This window comes from Scyliorhinus torazame, chromosome 16 (genome assembly GCF_047496885.1).
Source record: "Scyliorhinus torazame isolate Kashiwa2021f chromosome 16, sScyTor2.1, whole genome shotgun sequence".
NCBI classification, from domain to species: Eukaryota; Metazoa; Chordata; class Chondrichthyes; order Carcharhiniformes; family Scyliorhinidae; genus Scyliorhinus; species Scyliorhinus torazame.
The window spans coordinates 58,212,031-58,233,142 of NC_092722.1; the positions used below are offsets into that span (position 1 = coordinate 58,212,031).

General features: G+C 52.4%; 1 protein-coding gene across 5 annotated transcripts in view; it reads right to left on the minus strand.

The window, feature by feature from the left end:
* Positions 1-21,112, minus strand: part of ece1 (endothelin converting enzyme 1) — a 560,453-nt gene that overhangs the window by 75,587 nt on the left and 463,754 nt on the right. For all 5 annotated transcript variants that reach the window (XM_072478544.1, XM_072478542.1, XM_072478545.1 and 2 more), the window contains one exon: positions 3,383-3,493. In XM_072478544.1, coding sequence (XP_072334645.1) covers positions 3,383-3,493 — 111 coding nt within the window. The remainder of the gene's footprint in view (positions 1-3,382; positions 3,494-21,112) is intronic.

Sequence of the window (21,112 nt, forward strand, 5' to 3'; positions counted from 1 at the left end):
ACCCCAACCCGAGGGCATGTACTCCCGCTACCCCAACCAGAGGGCATGTACCCCCGCTACCTCAACCCGAGGGCATGTACTCCCGATACCCCAACCCGAGGGCATGTACTCCCGATACCCCAACCCGAGGGCAAGTACCCCCGCTACCCCAACCCGAGGGCATGTACCCCCACTACCCCAAACAGAGGGCATGCACCCCCGCTACCCCAACCCAAGGGCATGTACCCCCGCTACCCCAACCCGAGGGCATGTACCCCCGCTACCCCAACCCGAGGGCATGTACCCCCGCTACCCCAACCCGAGGGCATGTACCCCCACTACCCCAAACAGAGGGCATGCACCCCCGCTACCCCAACCCGAGGGCATGTACCCCCGCTACCTCAACCCGAGGGCATGTACCCCCGCTACCTCAACCCGAGGGCATGTACCTCCGCTAGCCCAACCCGAGGGCATGTACACCCGCTACCCCAACCCAAGGGCATGTACCCCCGCTACCCCAAACAGAGGGCATGCACCCCCGCTACCCCAACCCGAGGGCATGTACCCCCGCTACCCCAACCCGAGGGCATGTACCCCCGCTAGCCCAACCCGAGGGCATGTACCCCCGCTACCCCAACCCGAGGGCATGTACCCCCGCTACCCCAACCCGAGGGCATGTACCCCCGCTACCCCAACCCGAGGGCATGTACCCCCGCTACCCCAACCCAAGGGCATGCATCCTGATACCCCAACGCAAGGGCATGTACCCCCGATACCACAAACTGAGGGCATGCACCCCCGCTACCCCAACCCGAGGGCATGCACCCCTGCTACCCCAACCCGAGGGCATGTACCCCCGCCACCCCAACCCAAGGGCATGTACTCCCGATACCCCAACCTGAGGGCATGTACCCCCGCTAGCCCAACCCGAGGGCATGTACCCCCGCTACCCCAACCCGAGGGCATGTACCCCCGCCACCCCAACCCAAGGGCATGTACTCCCGATACCCCAACCCGAGGGCATGTACTCCTGCTACCCCAACCCGAGGGCATGTACCCCCGCTACCCCAACCCGAGGGCATGTACCCCCGCTACCCCAACCCAAGGGCATGTACTCCCGATACCCCAACCCGAGGGCATGTACTCCTGCTACCCCAACCCGAGGGCATGTACCCCCGCTACCCCAACCCGAGGGCATGTACCCCCGCTACCCCAACCCGAGGGCATGTACCTCCGCTACCCCAACCCGAGGGCATGTACCCCCGCTAGCCCAACCCGAGGGCATGTACCCCCGCTACCCCAACCCGAGGGCATGTACCCCCGCTACCCCAACCCGAGGGCATGTACCCCCGCTACCCCAACCCGAGGGCATGTACCCCTGCTACCCCAACCCGAGGGCATGTACCCCCGCTAGCCCAACCCGAGGGCATGTACCCCCACTACCCCAACCCGAGGGCATGTACCCCCACTACCCCAACCCGAGGGCATGTACCCCCGCTACCTCAACCCGAGGGCATGTACCTCCTCTACCCAAACCCGAGGGCATGTACTCCCGCTACCCCAACCCGAGGGCATGTACCCCCACTACCCCAACCCGAGGGCATGTACCCCCGCTGCCCCAACCCGAGGGCATGTACATCCGCTACCCCAACCCGAGGGCATGCACCCCCACTACCCCAACCCGAGGGTATGTACCCCCGCTACCCCAACCCGAGGGCATGTACCCCCGCTACCCCAACCCAAGGGCATGTACCCCCGCTACCCCAACCCAAGGGCATGCATCCTGATACCCCAACCCGAGGGCATGTACTCCCAATACCCCTATCCGAGGGCATGCACCCCCGATAGCCCTGTCCGAGGGCATGTACTCCCAATACTCCTATCCGAGGGCATGCACCCGGATATCCCTATCCAAGGGTATGCACCCTCGATACCCCAAACCGAGGGTATACACCCCCAATGCCCCAATCCGAAGGTATGCACCCCCGATACCCCTATCCTCGGGTATGTATCCCCGATACCCCTATCCGAGGGCATGCACCCCGATACCCCTATCCGAGGGCATGCACCCCAATACCCCTATCTGAGGGTATGCCCCCCGATACCCCTATCCGAGGGTATGCACCCCAGATACCCCTATCCTAGGATATGTATCCCCGATACCCCTATCCTAGAGTATGTACCTCCGATACCTCTATCCTAGGCTATGTATTCCTGATATCCCTATCCTAGGGTATGTATTCCTGATACGCCCATCCCATTCTTGGATATGTATCGCTGATACCCCTATCCTAAGGTATATAACCCGATACCCCTATCCTGGGGTATGTATCCCCAATACTCCTATCCTAGGGTATGTATTCTGCCATTTGTGGCACACTGCCTGAATCCTTAAAACCCAAGCACCATCTACAAGTCAGAAGTGTGATGGAATGCTCTCTATTGCCTGGGTGAATGCATCTGTAACAGCACTCAAGACGCTCGCCATTTGAATGGTATGACAGAGAGGCTCTCCCTGATGACCCTTTCCAAAAACCAACAATCCACAGTGCGCCTGATAGTTCAGTCAGACAGTGGATGGCGGTGCACAAATTATGTGAGATACGTTATCTCACATAACAACAGTGACTAAACGTCAAAAGTACCCAATTGGTTGTTCGGCGTTATGGAAAACTTCGAGGTTGTGAAAGGCACTAAAATATAGGGTGAAGCCAAAATGTTTAATCTGCTCCATGTTTGAACCTCAAGCGGGGGTGGTTTGCAAAGTGTTGAAACTTTGCAGGGGATTACAAATGGTGAGCCTTGGCTTGGTCATTGCTTTGTTAAATTTTCGGTTCTCTGCGAGTGAGAGAGAGTAGCACAAGTGGCTAGCACTGTGGCTTCACAGCGCCAGGGTCCCAGGTTCGATTCCCCGCTGGGTCACTGTCTGTGCGGAGTCTGCACGTTCTCCCAGTGTCTGTGTGGGTTTCCTCCGGGTGCTCCGGTTTCCTCCCACAGTCCAAAGACATGCAGGTTAGGTGGATTGGCCATGCTAAATTGCCTTTAAGTGTCCAAAAAGGTTAGGAGGGGTTATTGGGTTACGGGGATAGGGTGTAAGTAAGTGAGGGCTTAATTGGGTCGGTGCAGACTCGATGGGCCGAATAGCCTCCTTCTGCACTGTATGTTCTATACGACTGAAGGAGAGGGTGGAGTTGGAGGAGTTTGAAGGAGTGGCGTTGAAGATGCCCTCAGACTGTGAACAGATGGTGATAATGTAGCGCATTTACACTTGCCGGAGTCAGCAAAGGCCCCATAAACCGTTTCCTCAGTATTGTTGCGACCAATTGCTTAAAAGGTAGAAAATTAACATGGTTCTCAGACGATTCATTAGACGGAGCACGCAGCATTGAGGGCCTTGACTTACGATTTGCTTGCTGTCCTCCGTAAACATCGCTTTGACGAACAGAGCTCCAAGAGAAAACCCAAGGGCGACATCAGTGTCACTGACACAATTCTTCCAGCGAGTATTGCATGTCTGGAGGAGGGAGCAGATGGGGAGAGGACAAGGGTTAGGGCTAGTTAAGAAGATTAACAAAGAGTCTGTCAGAATATAACCGCCATCTTCTGGCAGGGATTGACACTGGCTGAACCTTCTCTTTTTAAAATAAATTTAGAGTACCCAATTAATTTTTTCCAATTAAGGGTGTTCAATCCACCTACTCTGCACATCTTTGTGTTGTGGAGGCGAAACCCACGCAAACACGGGGAGAATGTGCAAACTCCACACGGACAGTGACCCAGAGCCGGGATCGAACCTGGGACCTCGGCGCTGTGAGACAGCAGTGTTAACCACTGCGCCACCGTGCTGCCCTCTGGCTGAACATTCTGAAAGAAAGCTCAAAATTCTATCACATATAATCAAACCAATGAGAAGTTATGCTCACAATTTCAATTACATTCAGAAAATATTTGTGGCTTTACCAAACCAATGGTATAATTGGCAGATAATGCCAATTATTATTATGCCTCTCGGAGCTTGGTTACTATGGTTACGATGAAGCCAGTGGGAAGAAGGATCAGGTGGGGTGTGTACTGAGCATCTCCCTCAGTTCTCACAGCTGCAAAGGTTAAAATACCCCCAAATTACATGCAATGATCACAACACATCCTCCGTCGCCCCGTCCGTCTCAGAGTACAACCATCGAGTTACCAAATTTCAAATTCCACCTGTGCTTTGAGCTTTTTCTAAAATGAGACCCCAATTTAGTATCAACTCAATTACAAGGAGGTTGAAATCTTTGGACATTTTCCCCGTGGGAACTGGATCGAGAGTAGATCACGATCCGGCTCATTACAATATATTTTAAAAGTAAACTTTTTTTCCTGGCTTAGTGTTCTGGCTGTGATATATTCTAGAATGTCATGCCGTCACACACAGCCAACCTCACAGTTCTGGAGGAACTTCCAATGCAGCTGCGACTCGAGACATGAATTCTCTTATTGTAGTCAATGTTGCAGTCTGATTGGCTAACGCAAACCAATATAGTTCAGAAGCGACATGGTTGACATCAATTGGAATGCTGCAAAATGATCGGAAAGCTGGGATCATGGCTGATGTTTGTATTAAATCCATAGAATCCCTACAGTGCAGAAGGAGGCCATTCGACCCATCAATTCTGCGCCGACCCTCTGAAAGAGCACCTCCCTCGGCCCACTCCTCCACCCTATCCCCACCTAACCTGCACATCATTGTACACTAAGGAGCAATTTTAGCATGACAAATCTACCTAACCTGCATCTTTTACTGTGGGAGGAAATCGGAGCACCCGGAGGAAACCCACGCAGACACGGGGAGAATGTGTTAACTCCACACCGACAGTCACCCAAGACCAAAATTGAACCCGGGTGCCTGATGCTGTGAGGCAGCAGTGCTAACCATTGTGCCACCGTGCTGCCTCAATAAACTATTGAGCAGGATATTAGAGCATCTCAATGGATAAGTGCTGAGGATACAGACTGGGCTACAGACTGGAAAATTCAATGCAGTCCAAGCTCTCAATCTTGCTCACCCCTGTGCAGGAATCTTCTTCTGAGGCGAGGTTGAGTAGGTTGGGCCTGTACTCATTGGAGTTTCAAAGAATGAGAGATGACCTTATTGAGACATATAGGATTGTCAGGGGGCTTGACAGGGTTGATGCTGAGAGGATGGTTCCTCTTGTGGGAGTGTATATGACCAGAGTGCATGCTTTAGACCGAGATGAGGAGGAATTTTCCTTACTGCAGAGAGCTGTAGCGGCCAGGTCATTAAGTATGTTCAAGGCTGAGAGAGGCAGATTTTTAATCAGCCAGAGAATCGAGGGTTATGGGGATAAGGTGAGAAAGTATTTTTGAGGATTATATCAGATCAGCCATGATCTCATTGAATGGCGGATGAGACCCGATGGGCCGAGTGGCCTACTTCTGTCCCTACGTCTTATGGTCTAACTGCGATCAGCTGCAGCTAACCCTCAGGGCTGAAGAGTCCAGTTACACTGATCATTGCAGTATGCATGTGAATGTGCACTGGCTGTGGACCAAACTCCAGCTGGACTTGGCATCAGGAGAGCAATGAAGGGAAAGTGAAGAATGATTAACTTGTGGTGGGAGTGTGTGCGTTTTCTAATGTCCCTCAAGTGCTCTAGAATGGTAAAGAATGGTAATAATAATAATAGTAATAATAATAATAATAGTAATAATAATAATAGTAATAATAATAATAATAATAATAATAATAATAATAATAATAATAATAATCGCTTATTGTCACAAGTAGGCTTCAATGAAGTTACTGTGAAAAGCCCCTAGTCACCACATTCTGGCGCCTGTTCGGGGAGGCCGGTATGGGAATTGAACCCGTGCTGCTGGCCTTGTTCTGCATTACAAGCCAGCTGTATAGCCCACTGTGCAACCCGTTGTTCCCCACCAACTGTAAAAGTCTCCTGCGCTGTCAGCTCTGGTTAGAAACGAAGAAGGTACAAAGTTTGAACCCACAGACAGTGAACGATGAGACAACACAATTGTGTTGCTAAATGAACATGTTCAGACACTAATCTCAGATCTCATGCTTGTGCCCTCACAGCAGCAGCCAGTGTGGAACGACACAAGTGTGCAAACTAAACTCCCAGTGGGAGGACTCAGGTTGGTTTTGACCTTGATGATGAAATGCTGGTGGCTACACAAGAAAACATAATTAACAAAAACCCACGTCAAACGGCCGAATCGCTTTCTGACGGCAGAATGTTCAACTTCCGTCCGAAGAAATAGCTTCACAATTGTTTGACGTAACCCAGTTAAAAAAGGGTTTTCAAATCCCGCTCTAAGTTCACCTCTGCAGATTTAGCAGGCGAGAGGACATGGCACCGTTAAAACTGGCCAGTGCATGTTACTTTTTGGAGGTGCCTCTGTGTTAAATTTCTTCTTTTCCCCTTTTGTCGGTCCCCTGGGGTCCGAGAGTGGCTGAAGCCGAGGTGGTAATGAGGGAGGCGAACTGGGCGTTAGCATCAAGCGCCTAGCACTGATGCTCTGAGCTGGCCTCAAGTTGTACCTGTGCAAGGCCTGAAAATGCTGATATCCCTCCTGGATGGTTTATCCGCTTGCGGAGAAGCTGGGCTCCTCCCTTGCTGGTACCTCCCGGTGTGCGACGCCACGCCCCTGCTGCTAAGATTGACAGCTGCCATGTTCACAGTGAACGTGGAAAGTGAAAGTGCTGGGGCTACTCAGCATGTCTGGGAGCGTCTGTGGAGGGAGGAACAGAGTCAAGGGCCGGGATTCTCCATTGCGAGTCCGTCCCGCTACCGGGAAATATGAGGGTGAAAGGAACAGAGGGATATACTGATTGAATGTGATGAAAACTGATAGAATATTCTAAAGGGGGGAGAAAAGAAATGAAGCAATTCCGAAAACATGTGAGGCCAGTGTGATCTAGCTGTCAAACCAAGGACACAGTCTGCAAATGGCTTCCAACTACACAGTGCCATGCAGTCAGAGAGCCGTAGGAATTTATCAGGAGGCATACATGGTGCTCTTTGTTCTCAGAGTCTTCAATACAGAGAGATGGTGACAGAGTGATAAAGTCACTGGGCTAGCAGTCCAGAGGTCGGGGCTAGTGCTCTGGGGAAATAGGTTCAAATCCCACCACAGCAGCTGGTGGGATTTTAATTTGATGAATATATCCGGGATTTCCCACCCACTGTGGTCTCCAGGACTCTCAGCCGTGTCTGACTCATCTCACGCACCTCTGCTCTCGCCCCTCCCAGAACCAGGATAGGGTCCCCCTTGCTCTCACCTTTCACCCCACCCCTCAATCAAAGAATTATCCTCCGCCAGTTCCGACAGCTCCAGCGTGATGCCACCACCAAATACATCTTCCCCTCACACCCCATCAACATTTCGCAGGGACCGTTCCCTCCAGGATACCCTGGTCCACTCCTCCATCACTCCCAACACCTTACCCTCTTCCCACAGCACCTTCCCATGCAATCGCAAAGGTATAACACCTGCCCCTTTACCTCTTTTCATGTTAGGCAGCACTTCACGTGCACCTCCTTCAATCCAGTCTATTGCATTTGCTGCTCCCAATGTGGTCTACTCTACACTGCTGTAGAGATGCTGGCGTTGGACTGGGGTGGGCACAGTAAGAACTCTTAAAACAGCAGGTTAAAGTCCAACAGGTTTGTTTCACCTGAGGAAGGAGCTGTGCTCCAAAGGCTAGTGATTCGAAACAAACCTGTTGGACTTTAACCTGCTTTTGTAAGACTTCTTACTGTACTCTACATTGGAGAGACTAAATGCAGGCTGGGTGTCCGCTTTGCAGAACACCTTCAGTCCTTCTGCAAGCAGGATCCAGAGCTTCCTGTCACTTTCCATTTCAACTCACCGTCCTGCTCTCATATCCACATGTCCGTCCTTGGCCTGCTGCAATGTTCCAGTGAAGCCCAGCGCAAACTGGAGGAACAGCATCGCATCTTCCGATTAGACACATTACAGCCTTCTCGACTTGTTCCAACAACTTAAGACTGTGAACTCGCTCCTCCACCTTCACCCCATTTTTATTTCCATCGATTTACTTTAATTTCTTCCATTGATCTGTTTTCTCCCTCACCATTGATCCCTCCCCACCTGGGCCATCTGTTCCCTGTTCCTAGTTGGCCGTTGACAAATTGCTTACCTTTGTTCTGTCACCAACACATTTTAATCTCTTAATGTGCCACTATCAGCACCCTTTTTAGCCTTGATCACCACTATTTCCGTTCCCCACCGCGCTCCCCCTCCCACTACAGTATAAATCTGACCCTATTTCCAGTTCTCTCCAGCTTTGACAAAGAGCCAAAACATGAGTTCCCTTTTCCCTCCTCAGATGCCGTCAGGCATGCTGAGATTGTCCAGTATTTTCTGTTTTTATCTCAGATTCTAGCATCCGCAGTAATTTGCATTTATCTGGAATTAATAAACAAATTTCAGTAATGGTGACCACGCCAACTTCCATCTAAAAACCCATCTGGTCCGCTTGTGTCATTTTGGGAAGGAAATCTGCCGTCCTTACCCGGTCTGGCCTACCTGTGACTCCAGACACACAACAATGCGGTTGACTCTTAACTGCCCCTCTGAAATGGATTGGATTGGATTGGATTTGTTTATTGTCACGTGTACCGAAGTATTTTTCTGTGAGCAGCTCAACAGATCATTAAACCACTGTTGTATTATATTGTATATACTGCACTGCATAGGAGGGTATTACGGTAAGGCCCCTGTACTACAGGTACGGGGGTAGATCCATGCCTGCTGGCTCCGCCCAGTAGGTGGAGTATAAATGTGTGTGCTCACCGAGCTGCAGCCATTTCGGCAGCAGCTGCAGGAGGCCACACATCTCTGTGTAATAAAGCCTCGATTACTCTCTACTCTCGTCTTGTCGTAATTGACAGTGCATCAATTTATTACACAGAGATTTTACAAAGATGGATCTCCGCATCAAGCCGGATCGCCTGCAGCTGCATCCTCAAGCAGACAACACCAAAAAGGACTTTGCACATTGGCTAGCTCGCTTTGAAGCATACATCGGATCTGTGACAGACCCAATCCCAGAAGCACAGAAGCTCCAGATTCTGTCCACGCGGCTGAGCTCCGATGTCTTTCCCCTCATCCAGGACATGCCTACCTATGCAGAGGCCATGGCGCTACTGAAGGAGAACTACGCTCAGCAGACCAACAGGATCTACGGCAAGCACCTCCTGTCCACGCGGCACTATCTTCCCGGTGAGTCTGTGGAAAATACCTGCCGTGCCCTGCTCGCCCTGCTGAGCGATTGTGATTGCCAGGCCATTTAACATTCTAATCTGCTAATGAGAGACGCGTTCATTACGGGCATAGGGTCGGCCTACATCCGCCAGCGCCTCTTAGAAGGGGCTACGCTTGACCTCGCGGCGACCAAGAAACTAGCGCTCTCGCTCACAGTCGCCTCACGCAACGTACAGGCGTATGCCCCCGACCGCACGGCCCACCCTTCCTGGGCATCGTGGACCCCGCCAGCGGCCACCCCATCGTGGACCCCATCAGCGACCGCCCCCAGCCAACCCCACGCCTGCGCCGCGCGGCAGCCAACCAACCCCGGGGGACCCAAGTGCTACTTCTGCGGACAGACAAAACACCCCCGGCAGCGCTGCCCGGCGCGGAGCGCGCTCTGCAGCAAGAAAGGACATTTCGCTGCAGTATGCCAGGCCCGCTCAATCGCCGCTATTGTCCCTGCACCCCCCGCGTGCCACCAGTGGGCGCCACAATCTTCCTTGCCTCAGACCACGTGCGGCCCGAGGGCGCCGCCACCTTGCCTGCCTCAGGACACGTGCAGCCCGTGGGCGCCGCCATCTTCCCCGCCTCAGGACTCCTGCCCGTTGGGCACCTCATCGGGCCGCTCATCGCCTGTAACCGCCGACGACCAGCCGCGTCTCGCCTCCGTCACGATCGACCAGTCCCGACCACACAACCTCACGACCGCGTCGACAATGGTGAAGGTCGACGGGCATAAGATATCCTGCCTTCTGGACTCCAGGAGCACTGAGAGCTTCATCCCCCCCCGATACGGTAAGGTGCTTCTCCCTCGTGGTACACCCCATTAACCCAAGAATCTCCCTGGCCTCCGGATCCCACTCCGTGGCGATCTGGGGATACTGCATCGCCCCCCCTCACCATCCAGGGCGTAGAGTTCAGCAGCTTCCGGCTCTACATCCTCCCCAACCTCTGCGCTGCCTTGCTTCTCGGCCTGGACTTCCAGTGCAACCTCCAGAGCCTAACCCTCAAATTTGGCGGGCCCCTACCACCCCTTACTGTATGCGGCCTCACGACCCTTAAGGCCAACCCGCCTTCTTTGTTTGCAAACCTCACCCTGGATTGCAAACCCGTCGCCACCAGGAGCAGACGGTACAGCGCCTAGGACAGGACCTTCATCAGGTCTGAGGTCCCAGCGGCTGCTGCGGGAAGGTATCATCGAGGCCAGCACCAGCCCCTGGAGAGTCCAAGTGGTAGTGGTGAAAACCGGGGAGAAAAACAGGGTGGTCGTTGACTACAGTCAGACCATCAATCGGTACACGCAGCTCGACGCGTACCCCCTCCCACGCATATCTGATATGGACGGCCGCCGTTACCATTTCCTTAGGGTTCCCTTCGGCATCACTAATGGGGTCTCGGTCTTCCAACAGGAGATGGACCAAATGGTTGACCGGTACAGACTGCGGGCCACGTTCCCGTACCTGGATAACATCACCATCTGTGGCCACGGCCAGCAGGACCACGACACTAACCTTTCCAAATTTCTCCACACGCCAAACTCCTCAACCTAACCTACAAGGAGAGGTGTGTGTTCAGCATGAACCGATTAGCCATCCTCGGCTATGTGGTTCAGAACGGAGTTCTAGGGCCCAACCCCAATCGCATGCGACCCCTCATGGATCTCCCCCTTCCCCACTGCCCCAAGGCCCTCAAACGATGCATGGGGTTCTTTTCGTACTACGCCCAGTGGGTCCCTAACTATGCGGACAAGGCCCGCCCACTCATCCACTCCACCGGTTTCCCACTGACGGCCGAGGCTCACCAGGCCTTCAACCGTATCAAGGCCGACATCGCCAAGGCCGCGATGCACGCGGTCGATGAGACGCTCCCCTTCCAAGTCGAGAGCGATGCATCAGACGTCGCTCTGGCCGCCACCCTCAACTCGGCAGGCAGGCCCGTGGCATTCTTTTCCCGCACCCTCCATGCCTCCGAAATTCGGCACTCCTCCGTCGAAAAGGAGGCCCAAGCCAGCTGTCGTTGAAGCTGTGCGGCACTGGATGCATTACCTGGCCGGCAGGAGATTCACTCTCCTCACAGACCAACGGTCGGTTGCCTTCATGTTTAACAACACAGAGCGGGGCAAGATCAAAAATGATAATATCTTGCAGTGGAGGATCGAGCTCTCCACCTTTAATTACAAGATTTTGTATCGCCCCGGTAAGCTCAACGAGCCCCCGATGCCCTGTCCCGAGGTACATGTGCCAGCGCACAAGTGGACCGACTCCGGACCCTGCACAACGATCTCTGTCACCCAGGGGTCACTTGCTTTTATCACTTCATTAAGGCCCGCAATCTGCCCTACTCCATCGAGGAAGTCCTGGCTGTCACCAGAGACTGCCAGGTCTGTGTGGAGTGTAAACCGCACTTCTACTGGTCAGACCGTGCATGCCTGGTGAAGGCCTCCTGCCCCTTTGAACGCCTCAGCGTGGACTTCAAAGGGCCCCTCCCCTCCACCGACTGCAATACGTATTTTCTCAATGTGGTCGACGAATATTCCAGATTCCTCTTCGCCATCCCATGCCCCGATATGATGTCTGCCACCGTCATGAAAGCCCTCAACACCATCTTTGCTCTGTTCAGTTTCCCCGCCTACGTCCACAGCGACCGGGAATCCTCATTTATGAGCGATGAGCTGCGGCAGTACCTGCTCAACAGAGGCATTGCCTTGAGCAGGACGACCAGCTACAACCCCAGGGCAAACGGGCAGGTGGAGTGGGAGAATGGGCCGGTCTGGAGGGCCGTCCTGCTGGCCCTACGGTCCAGAAATCTCTCGGCCTCCCGCTGGCAGGAGGTCCTCCCCAACGCACTTCACTCCATTCGGTCGCTCCTGTGCACCGCGACTAACGAAACCCCCCATGAACGTCTCTTTGCCTTCCCCAGGAAGTCCACCTCCGGGGTTTCGCTCCCAACGTGGCTGGCAGCTCCAGGACCCGTTCTCCTCCGCAAGCATGTGCGGCTCCACAAGGCCGACCCATTGGATGAGGGTACATCTACTGCACGCAAACCCGCAATACGCCTACGTAGCATATCCTGACGGCCGGCAAGACACTGACTCCCTCAGGGACCTGGCACCAGCTGGGTCCCCCCCCCCTGCCCCGACGCCACCCTCCCTTCCCCCAGCGCACCCCACCACAGCTCCCGCTCCAGGACAATCCGTCCTCCACTTGGTCCCACCCGGGGATGAAGAGGATGTCGACTTTCTCCCGGAATCACCGATGACCAAGCCGACGCCTGACTCGCCACCAGCACTGCGGCGCTCTCAACGACGGATCAAGGCACCCGACCGTCTAAATTTGTAACCTTCTCTGAAATTTTAATGACAACTTGTATGTCAATAGTTTTCCACCGAAGGTATTACAGTAAGGCCCCTGTACTACAGGTACGGCGGTAGATCCATCCAGTAGGCGGAGTATAAACGTGTGTGCTCACCGAGCTGCAGCCATTTCGGCAGCCATTTCGGCAGCAGCTGCAGGAGGCCACACATCTCTGTGTAATGAAGCCTCGATTACTCTCTGTGGTAGTACCAGGTATTGCGGTACCCGAGAGGCTGATGGCCATTGGTCAGACCCAGGAGTCTACCATTGGCTGTATTGCGTAGCTCCGCCCTGAAGGCGGGGTATAAGAGATGGTGCTGTCCCAGCAGCCTTCACTTTCAGTACCGAAGCTGCTGGGGAACAAGTTCTAGTAGATTAAAGCCTTCAGTTATGGAATCACTTTGTCGTGAGTGTAATTGATTGCGCATCACTCTCTACTCTCGTCTTGTCATAATTGATAGTGCATCAACTACATATGTACCGGCATCGGATGAAGCATACAGGGTATAATGTTAATGAGGTCAGTCCATAAGCAACAAATGCTGGTCTTTCAGACCATGGAAGAATAAAGAAAGTCTGATGAAACATCACAAAAGGAGTTCTTAAAAAAAAAAAACTGGCAACAAAAGTCTTGTTCTCACTTAAAACATTTAGTGAGCCTCCAATTAATCTCGGAATCAATGGTGCGAGGTATATATTGATCCTAAGAAGCTGTGTAAAGTGAATATATTTATTTTTGTTTTGAACAAGTGCGGAGGCACCACAAGCACACTGTCCTCGTCCCTTTTGCCAATTGAGAGAAAGCGTCTGATTCAAACCGCCTCTGGCATGTTATATTTGGCATCCGATTGCCACAATTGCAGCAGTATGTGGATGGAAATCATGGAATGATCCCCTCTCGACCAGTTTTGATTCAGAAGAATTAATTCAATTTTGCACTGAGCAACCAGGTTGGAACTGTTGCACCCCCCTCCCCCTCCCCCTTCCCCTTCTCCAACCAGGACAGAAAGGGTGATAATCTGAAAGGGTGGAATGATACTGAACATAGGTGAACTTGTAATGGAGCTGAGGGAGAGGAGCGAACATGACGACCCAGATGGGACTGTCCCAGTAGGGGCAAAACACAGCATCCTTGATCCTCGGGCTACCTCCTCCAATGTTGCCAAGATTTAAAGGAGGAAGTGGGGGGGGGGGGGGGGGGGGGGGGGAGAGTGACAGTACTTTGCACCTCCTGCACCCCCCCCCCCTACATCACCAATAAAGCATGTGCATTTAAAAGGTTAAATGTCTTCTTGCGATCAGTTTGTCCAACCTATTCATTAATTCCATTGAATTTTGAGAAAACAGTGCTGGCTGGTGAAGGGCGGTTTCCAAGTGATTGTTGGCTTGGCCGAACATAAAGCAAATGCCACAACTTGGCCTCTTCCAGCTTCCTGACAGAGCCTTGCTACAAAAGCAGTGCCCTGTGTGTCTTCAATCCACGGGGCAGAGGTCATCACGTCAGCAGGATCTAATGGTAGGGGAGGCTGTTTCCTGTGATTTCAGATTCCCGGTTCAAGTAGTTACAGCATGTTAATTCACTGGACTCTTTCAAGTGACTGTGTGCCCTATTCTCTGATTACTGCTCGGATATTGCCTGCAAATTGCTTGGCGTGACCCGACCGTCAGACCGCATTAACCCATCAACTGCTGGACTTATTGTGTTTATGGCCGCAGAGTTTGAAACTGAAAGGTCGTAGACCCGAAATGATGCATGTTTAAAGACTTCCTTTGAAATGCAAAATGTATTTATTAGTATTCCACTGCAACAAGTCCTCCTTCACCCTCCCCACCAAGCTCGTGAAATTGGGCTTATGAAGCCGTGCCCAGTCCCGCGCCACCTACACCCGCAGATACCTAAAATGAGTTGTTGGCCCCTGGAATGGCAACCCCCCCCCCCCCCCCCCCCGCCCCCAACTCCCGCCCCTGGAGAAGACACCACAGAATTCTTGCTTTTCCCGAAATTCAATTTGTGCCCTGAAAACGCCCCGAATCTCCTTGGCAAAACCCATTATATCCCTCACCAAAGAACTCGGGTCCGAGATGTACAATAGCAGATCGTCCGCGTACGGAGACACCCCGACGGCAAAATTGCGTTTGGCGATGGGGCGGAGAATCCGTTTTGACACTGAAATCGGGAGCCGCGCCGGTTTTCGGATTGTACGCCCCCTGAAAAGCAACGTCCACTAGGAGTACGCCGCGCCACGTATCCACGGCCTCAGGCCATTGCCCGCGATGCTCCGTCCACGACCGGCCGAGTTCCCGACGGCGTGGGTTACGTGTGCTCACACCGTTCGGGAACCTCGCGTGGCGGCGGCGGACTCAGTCCGCCGCCGCCACAGTCAGGGGAGGGCCGATCCGCGGGCCGGCAGTCTGGGGCATGCCAGCGGCCGAAGGGGGGCACTACTTTTGCGGTCCACAGACTGAGTCAGCTCTGAAACACAGCGCGGCTGTTGCAGGCCGCCGCCATGCGCATGGACGGCCACGGAACCGGAAATGCTCAGGGCCGTATCGGCAGCTAGAGTTGCGAGCTCTACACTGCCTCCGTGCCAGCCCCCAGCAAAACGGGGAATTGGTGGCCGTTTTGCACCAGTTTTCCTGGCATAAAACACCACCGTTTTCATGCCGGTGTGGGGTCTTAGTCTCCCAAACGGAGAATCGAGTCCCCGATGCAACACCGCCCTCGCACCCCCCCCCCTCCCGACTCTCCCCTTCCATAAGCCCTGCGCAACGGCCAAGTTCTCTTCTGCCAGCGCGAACAGAAGGTGAGATATGGGGCATAGTGGAAAATACCCCAAATTCAAATCGTTCGTTTGTACACACGCTGTCGGATCCTTGTACAGCAATTTCAACCATGCCACAAACTGAGGTCCAATCCCAAATTTCTCCAGCACCGCAAACAGATAGCTCCACTCCACCCTGTCAAACACTTTCTCCATGTCCAAAGCCACCGCCACCTCCCCTCCTCCTTCCGAAGAAAGCACCACATTCAGCAGCCGCCGCACATTTGACAACAGCTCCCTGCCCTTGACGAACCCTATCTGATCCTCCCCAACCACCTTCAGGAGGCACTCCTCCAACCTCAGCATCAGCACCTTCACCAAAATCTTAGCTTTCACATTCAGTAGAGAAATAGGCCTGTACAATTCACACTCTCTGCCGGATCCTTTTCCTTTTTAAGTAATAGTGAGATGGATGCCTGCCCCATTGTCTCCAGCAATACTCCCCGAACCATCGCATCCTCAAACATTTCAACCATCAGCGATGCCAACTGAGCCGTACATTTTTATAAAATTCCACCGGGAACCCATCCAACTCCGGTGCCTTACCCGACTGCATCTTCCCTATCTCTGCCTACACTTCTTCCACCCAATTGATTCCTTCAGTCCTGGCCTCTCCTCCTCCCCCAGCTCTGGACACTCCAATCGCTCCAGGAACTCACTCATATCCAATGTATCCTCTGGCAGGTCCGACTTATACAAGTCCCTATAAAAGTCTTCAAACACCTTATTCACCTGCTCAGGTGCCGCTACCAGCCCTTCCCATGGATATAGAACATATAGAACATGGAACTGTACAGCACAGAACAGGCCCTTCGGCCCTCGATGTTGTGCCGAGCTTTGTCCGAAACCAAGATCAAGCTATCCCACTCCCTGTCATTCTGGTGTGCTCCATGTGCCTATCCAATAACCGCTTGAAAGTTCCTAAAGTGTCCGACTCCACTATCACAGCAGGCAGTCCATTCCACAGCCTAACCACTCTCTGAGTAATGAACCTACCTCGGACATCCCTCCTATATCTCCCACCCCGAACCTTATAGTTATGCCCCCTTGTAACAGCTACATCCACCCGAGGAAATAGTCTCTGAACGTCCACTCTATCTATCTCCCTCATCACCTTATAAACCTCTATTAAGTCGCCTCTCATCCTCCTCCGCTCCAAAGAGAAAAGCCCTAGCTCCCTCAACCTTTCCTCATAAGACCTACCCTCCAATCCAGGCAGCATCCTGGTAAATCTCCTTTGCACCCTTTCCAATGCTTCCACATCCCTCCTATAGTGAAGTGACCAGAACTGCACACACTACTCCAAATGTGGTCTCACCAGGGTCCTACAGTTGCAGCATAACCCCACGGCTCTTAAACGCAAGCCCCCTGTTAATAAACGCTAACACACTATAGGCCTTCTTCACAGCTCTATCCACTTGAGTGGCAACCTTCAGAGATCTGTGGACATGAACCCCAAGATCTCTCTGCGTATGCGCAGTGGGTCCCTTCTCCGTGCCGCAGCCGACGCAACATGGCGTAGAGCTACAGGGGCTGGCGCAGAACAAAAGAGGCCCACAGCCAGAGAGGCCGGTCCTCCGATCGGTAGGACCCGATCACGGGTCAGGCCACAGCAGAGGCCTTCCACGAGGTCGGAACCCCCCCCCCCCACCCCACCCCACGGGCATGCATCCACGCCGAGGTCCCGCCGGGTAAGAGCGGCGCCGGCGGGACTCGGCTTTTTTTGCGTGGCCGCTCGGCCCATCTTGGGCCGAGAATCGCCAGGGGGGCCCTGTAGAGTGGCCCCCGACCATCAGGGCGCCGATTCTCCGCTCTCCGGAGAATCAGTTGTCCGGCGTCGGGGCGTTGTGGCGCGATTTGCGCCAGTCCCGGCGATTCTCCGGTTCGGCCCCGGGGTGAGAGAATCCCGCCTCTATGTGACATGTGTAGTTTACAAATATTAAGAGTGATGCTCTAACTGACCAAAGATTCAATAAGTGTTGACTTGTTGCACATCTATAGATACAGGAAGGGAAATGGCAGTGGGAGACAAATGGCACACCCATACTTGGGAAGAACACCATAGAATCCCTACAGTGCAGAAGGAGGCTATTTGGCCCATTGAGTCCGCATTGACCCTCTGAAAGAGCACTCTACCTAGGCCCACTCCCCCACTCTATCCCCGTGACCCACCTAACCTGCACTTCTTTGGACACTGAGGAGTAATTTAGCATGGCCAATTCACCTAACTTACACATCTTTGGACTGTGAGGAAACCGGAGCACCCGGAGGAAACCCACGCAGACACGGGGAGAATGTACAAACTCCACCAGTCACCTAAGGTCGGAATTGGTGTTGTGAGGCAGCAATGCTAACCATGTGCTACTGTGCCGTCCACAATGTAGACGAGGTTGGATGAAAAATGATTCTTGAAAATATAAATTTAGAGTAGCCAATTATTTTTTTTCCCCAATAAAGGGGCAATTTAGTGTGGCCAATCCACCCAACTGGCACATCTTTGGGATGTGGGGGTGAAACCCACGCAGACACGGGGAGAATGTGGAAACTCCACACGGACAGTGACCCGGACCCGGGTACTCGTGCCGCCCTTGGATGAAGAAGGATGGGAGAAGGCTTGTGTGAAGCATCGACCAGTTGGCCAAATAGCCCATCTCTCGCTGCTAATACCACGTGTTGCAGTTCACCCACGGAGTCCAAGTTGCTGTGGAAACGTGCACTTTTACATGCATGTTGTAGCCATGTTCCCTTACAGAGCTGACCAGGAATCTCTCCCGCACTTACCGCCAGCCATTGGAGTGTGTTGGAAGGATTTAGCAGGTCAGTACTGCTGGGAAGTGTTTTGAGCGCACCCCCCTTGGCCATCAAACCAGGAGGTGAAATTAAAATGAAAATCGCTTATTGTCACAAGTAGGCTTCAAATGAAGTTACTGTGAAAAGCCCCTAGTCGCCACATTCCGGCGCCTGTTCGGGGAGGCTGTTACGGGAACTCAAACCCAGAGCTTCTGGCTCAGAGGCAGGGCTGCTGCCCACTGCGCAACAAGGCCCCCACGCAAATGCCATATGACACTGCACAAGTCTATTTGGTCCCCATTTCTGAAGGTATTTATCAACCTGTTCAAACTGTCTCTTTGAAGTCTTTAACCAAAGCGATCAGACCAGGCAGCTCCAGGACACAGTGAGAAATGTGCACCTTTAGGAACATTGTTTGTTCTATAGTATAAGACAGCTGGGTGAATTATTTATTATTTTCTACAATTTGAGGGAGCTGGCTAAGCTTAATAACTACAGTAAAAATAAACAGTGCTCCTGCTGCTGTTTATATGTTCTTTTGCTGGTTAATAAATCTGTTTGGCAGTTAAAGTGACACTCGAGGGTAGCGTTATCGTGACAGTGTTTGAAGATGGATCATTAAAAAGCACAGGTCAGAACTGATAACCAAAATAAACTGATGGTTCTCTGTTCATTCCTTGGGCACTGTGCAAATTTTCCTTGACATCTGTGAAATCAAACCTGCTTTCTCTCGGACATGGGATGAGATCAATTCATATACGGCTCAAAACCAACAATAAATTGACCACAGGGATGGTACTGGCGGAAGGCGGCAAATCGCCAACTTCTCAAGGACAACTATAGGGATGAGCAATAAATGTAGGCCTTGCCTGCGATGCCCAACATCCAGAGGAATAATTTAAAAAATATATTTTAAGTGCAATTCAAGTGGAACTGATCTTATTAGCCAAACTCAGACATAGGCAACGGGGGGGGGGGGTCTCACTCACCAGCTGGGGCGGCACCCATCGCCAAATTTGGGAAGGTTCGCCGGATTAAGTGCCAATCAGGCACTTAAAGTGGCCGGTAGCGGGTCTCCCCCGGGATCAAGGACCCCAGGGTTGGAAGTCCTGCTGTGCAATCATAGACCAGCAGCTGTTCACTACTGGAAGCGCCAACGGGAGGGGTGGCCGCTGCCGGCAAAGCACCTGCCCAAGGCCCAGGATTGCCAAGAGACTCAGACCACTACGTGAGGAGATATTAGGACAGGTGACCAAAAGGTGGTCACGTCGGAGTGCATCTGATGTTGGCCCTAAGAGGCCAAGTGGAAAATAGAACAGGGGGCTAGCAGAGCCCGCTTGATTCCTCAGATGCCACATAGCCAGTTCACATCCAGATAAAGGAATCCCCAAATCTGTCAGGAAACATTACTTTCAGCAAGCGCCCATCTAACTAGAAGCTTCCAGAAGGTTGACAGTCTGGTAGCTGTCTAAGGTGAACTGTTTGTAGATGCTCTACCAGCACTCAGACTCATCAGTCCATCACCCAACGATTGTGAACCTTACAACTTTTAGATTATTAAAACAATAATAATGTTTAGGATTCATATAGATGTCAAAAATAAAATATTCTACATTTCTCGTGCTGCTGTTTCACTCCCTTACATTTTCAGTGTCCAATTTCACCAAATAAGCCTTCGAAAGGGTGCACGCAGGCGACAGATGTTATAGTTTAGTAATTTATACAGCTTTAAACAGGATTGATATGATCTTAATTACTGGATTTCAAAAGGCGCGGAGCCATGTGGGAAAACTGGCCTCGTTAAAGCAGGACTAAAGAAATATGAGCTTGGTCTGAAAATTCTCCACAATCACAGAGCGAGGCCAATCAAATCTCACCGCCAGGTTAAAATGACAAAACATCGGAATCAAGGCCGCAAGTGCAACAAAAAGGGCTCTCATCCAGCTTCACAGAGGTCTCTTGTCACATCCCGAATTCATGCGAGATAAAAGTGTAACGGAAAACCAGAAATGGATTTTAAGTGGATTTAAACCAAATGTGGAACAGTTTCAAATTATGGCATTGCATCTTCAGTCACTGATAAAAGTGGTTCTCCATTAGCAATTGTAAGATATTACGCTGTGTTCTGTTATTTAACTCAAACAAGTAAGAAAGGTGATCTAGAGTTTGCCATTTGGTTCTTCCAAACCTGCTCCGCCGTTATGATCACGACTAATCCTCTGCTTCCACTACACCTTCCCTCACACCCCTTCCTTATTATCCAAGAAGCTAGCGATCCCTTTTCTCAAATGTACTCAACGATGGAGCATCCACTACTCTCTGGGGTGGAGAATGCCAAAGGTTTACAACCCTTTGAGTGAAGAAATCTTTCCTCGTCTCAGTCCAAAATGGCTGACCCCTTATTCTGAGACAGTGGCCTCTGGACGGAATTCTCCCAATTTGAGACTAAGGGCGGGATCCTCCGGTCGTCGGGTGTCTCACCAGTGGCGTTCTTGAGGCGGGCGGGACGGAAGAATCCAGCCCGAAGCGCGGTGATGGGCGGCTTATGCGGCGCCTGTCCCCCTGACCAGAATGGTGGGATCCTGCGCCGAATTTTGCGCTTAGAACTTAATTAATTATGCACAGGTGAGTTTCCCGCACACTCTCGGAGTGGGGGGGGGGGGGGGGGCAACTAAATCATTCATACGCCTGCCCTCAGCTGACTGGTTCGACCGTTCCAGTGCTGTGCTTAAATCCCAGTACAGCACACTCTATCAACACGGGCAGCACGGTAGCACAGTGGTTAGCACAGTTGCTTCACAGCTCCCCCAGGTTTGATTCTTGGCTTGGGTCACTCTCAGCGCGGAGTCTGCACATTTTCCCAATGTGTGC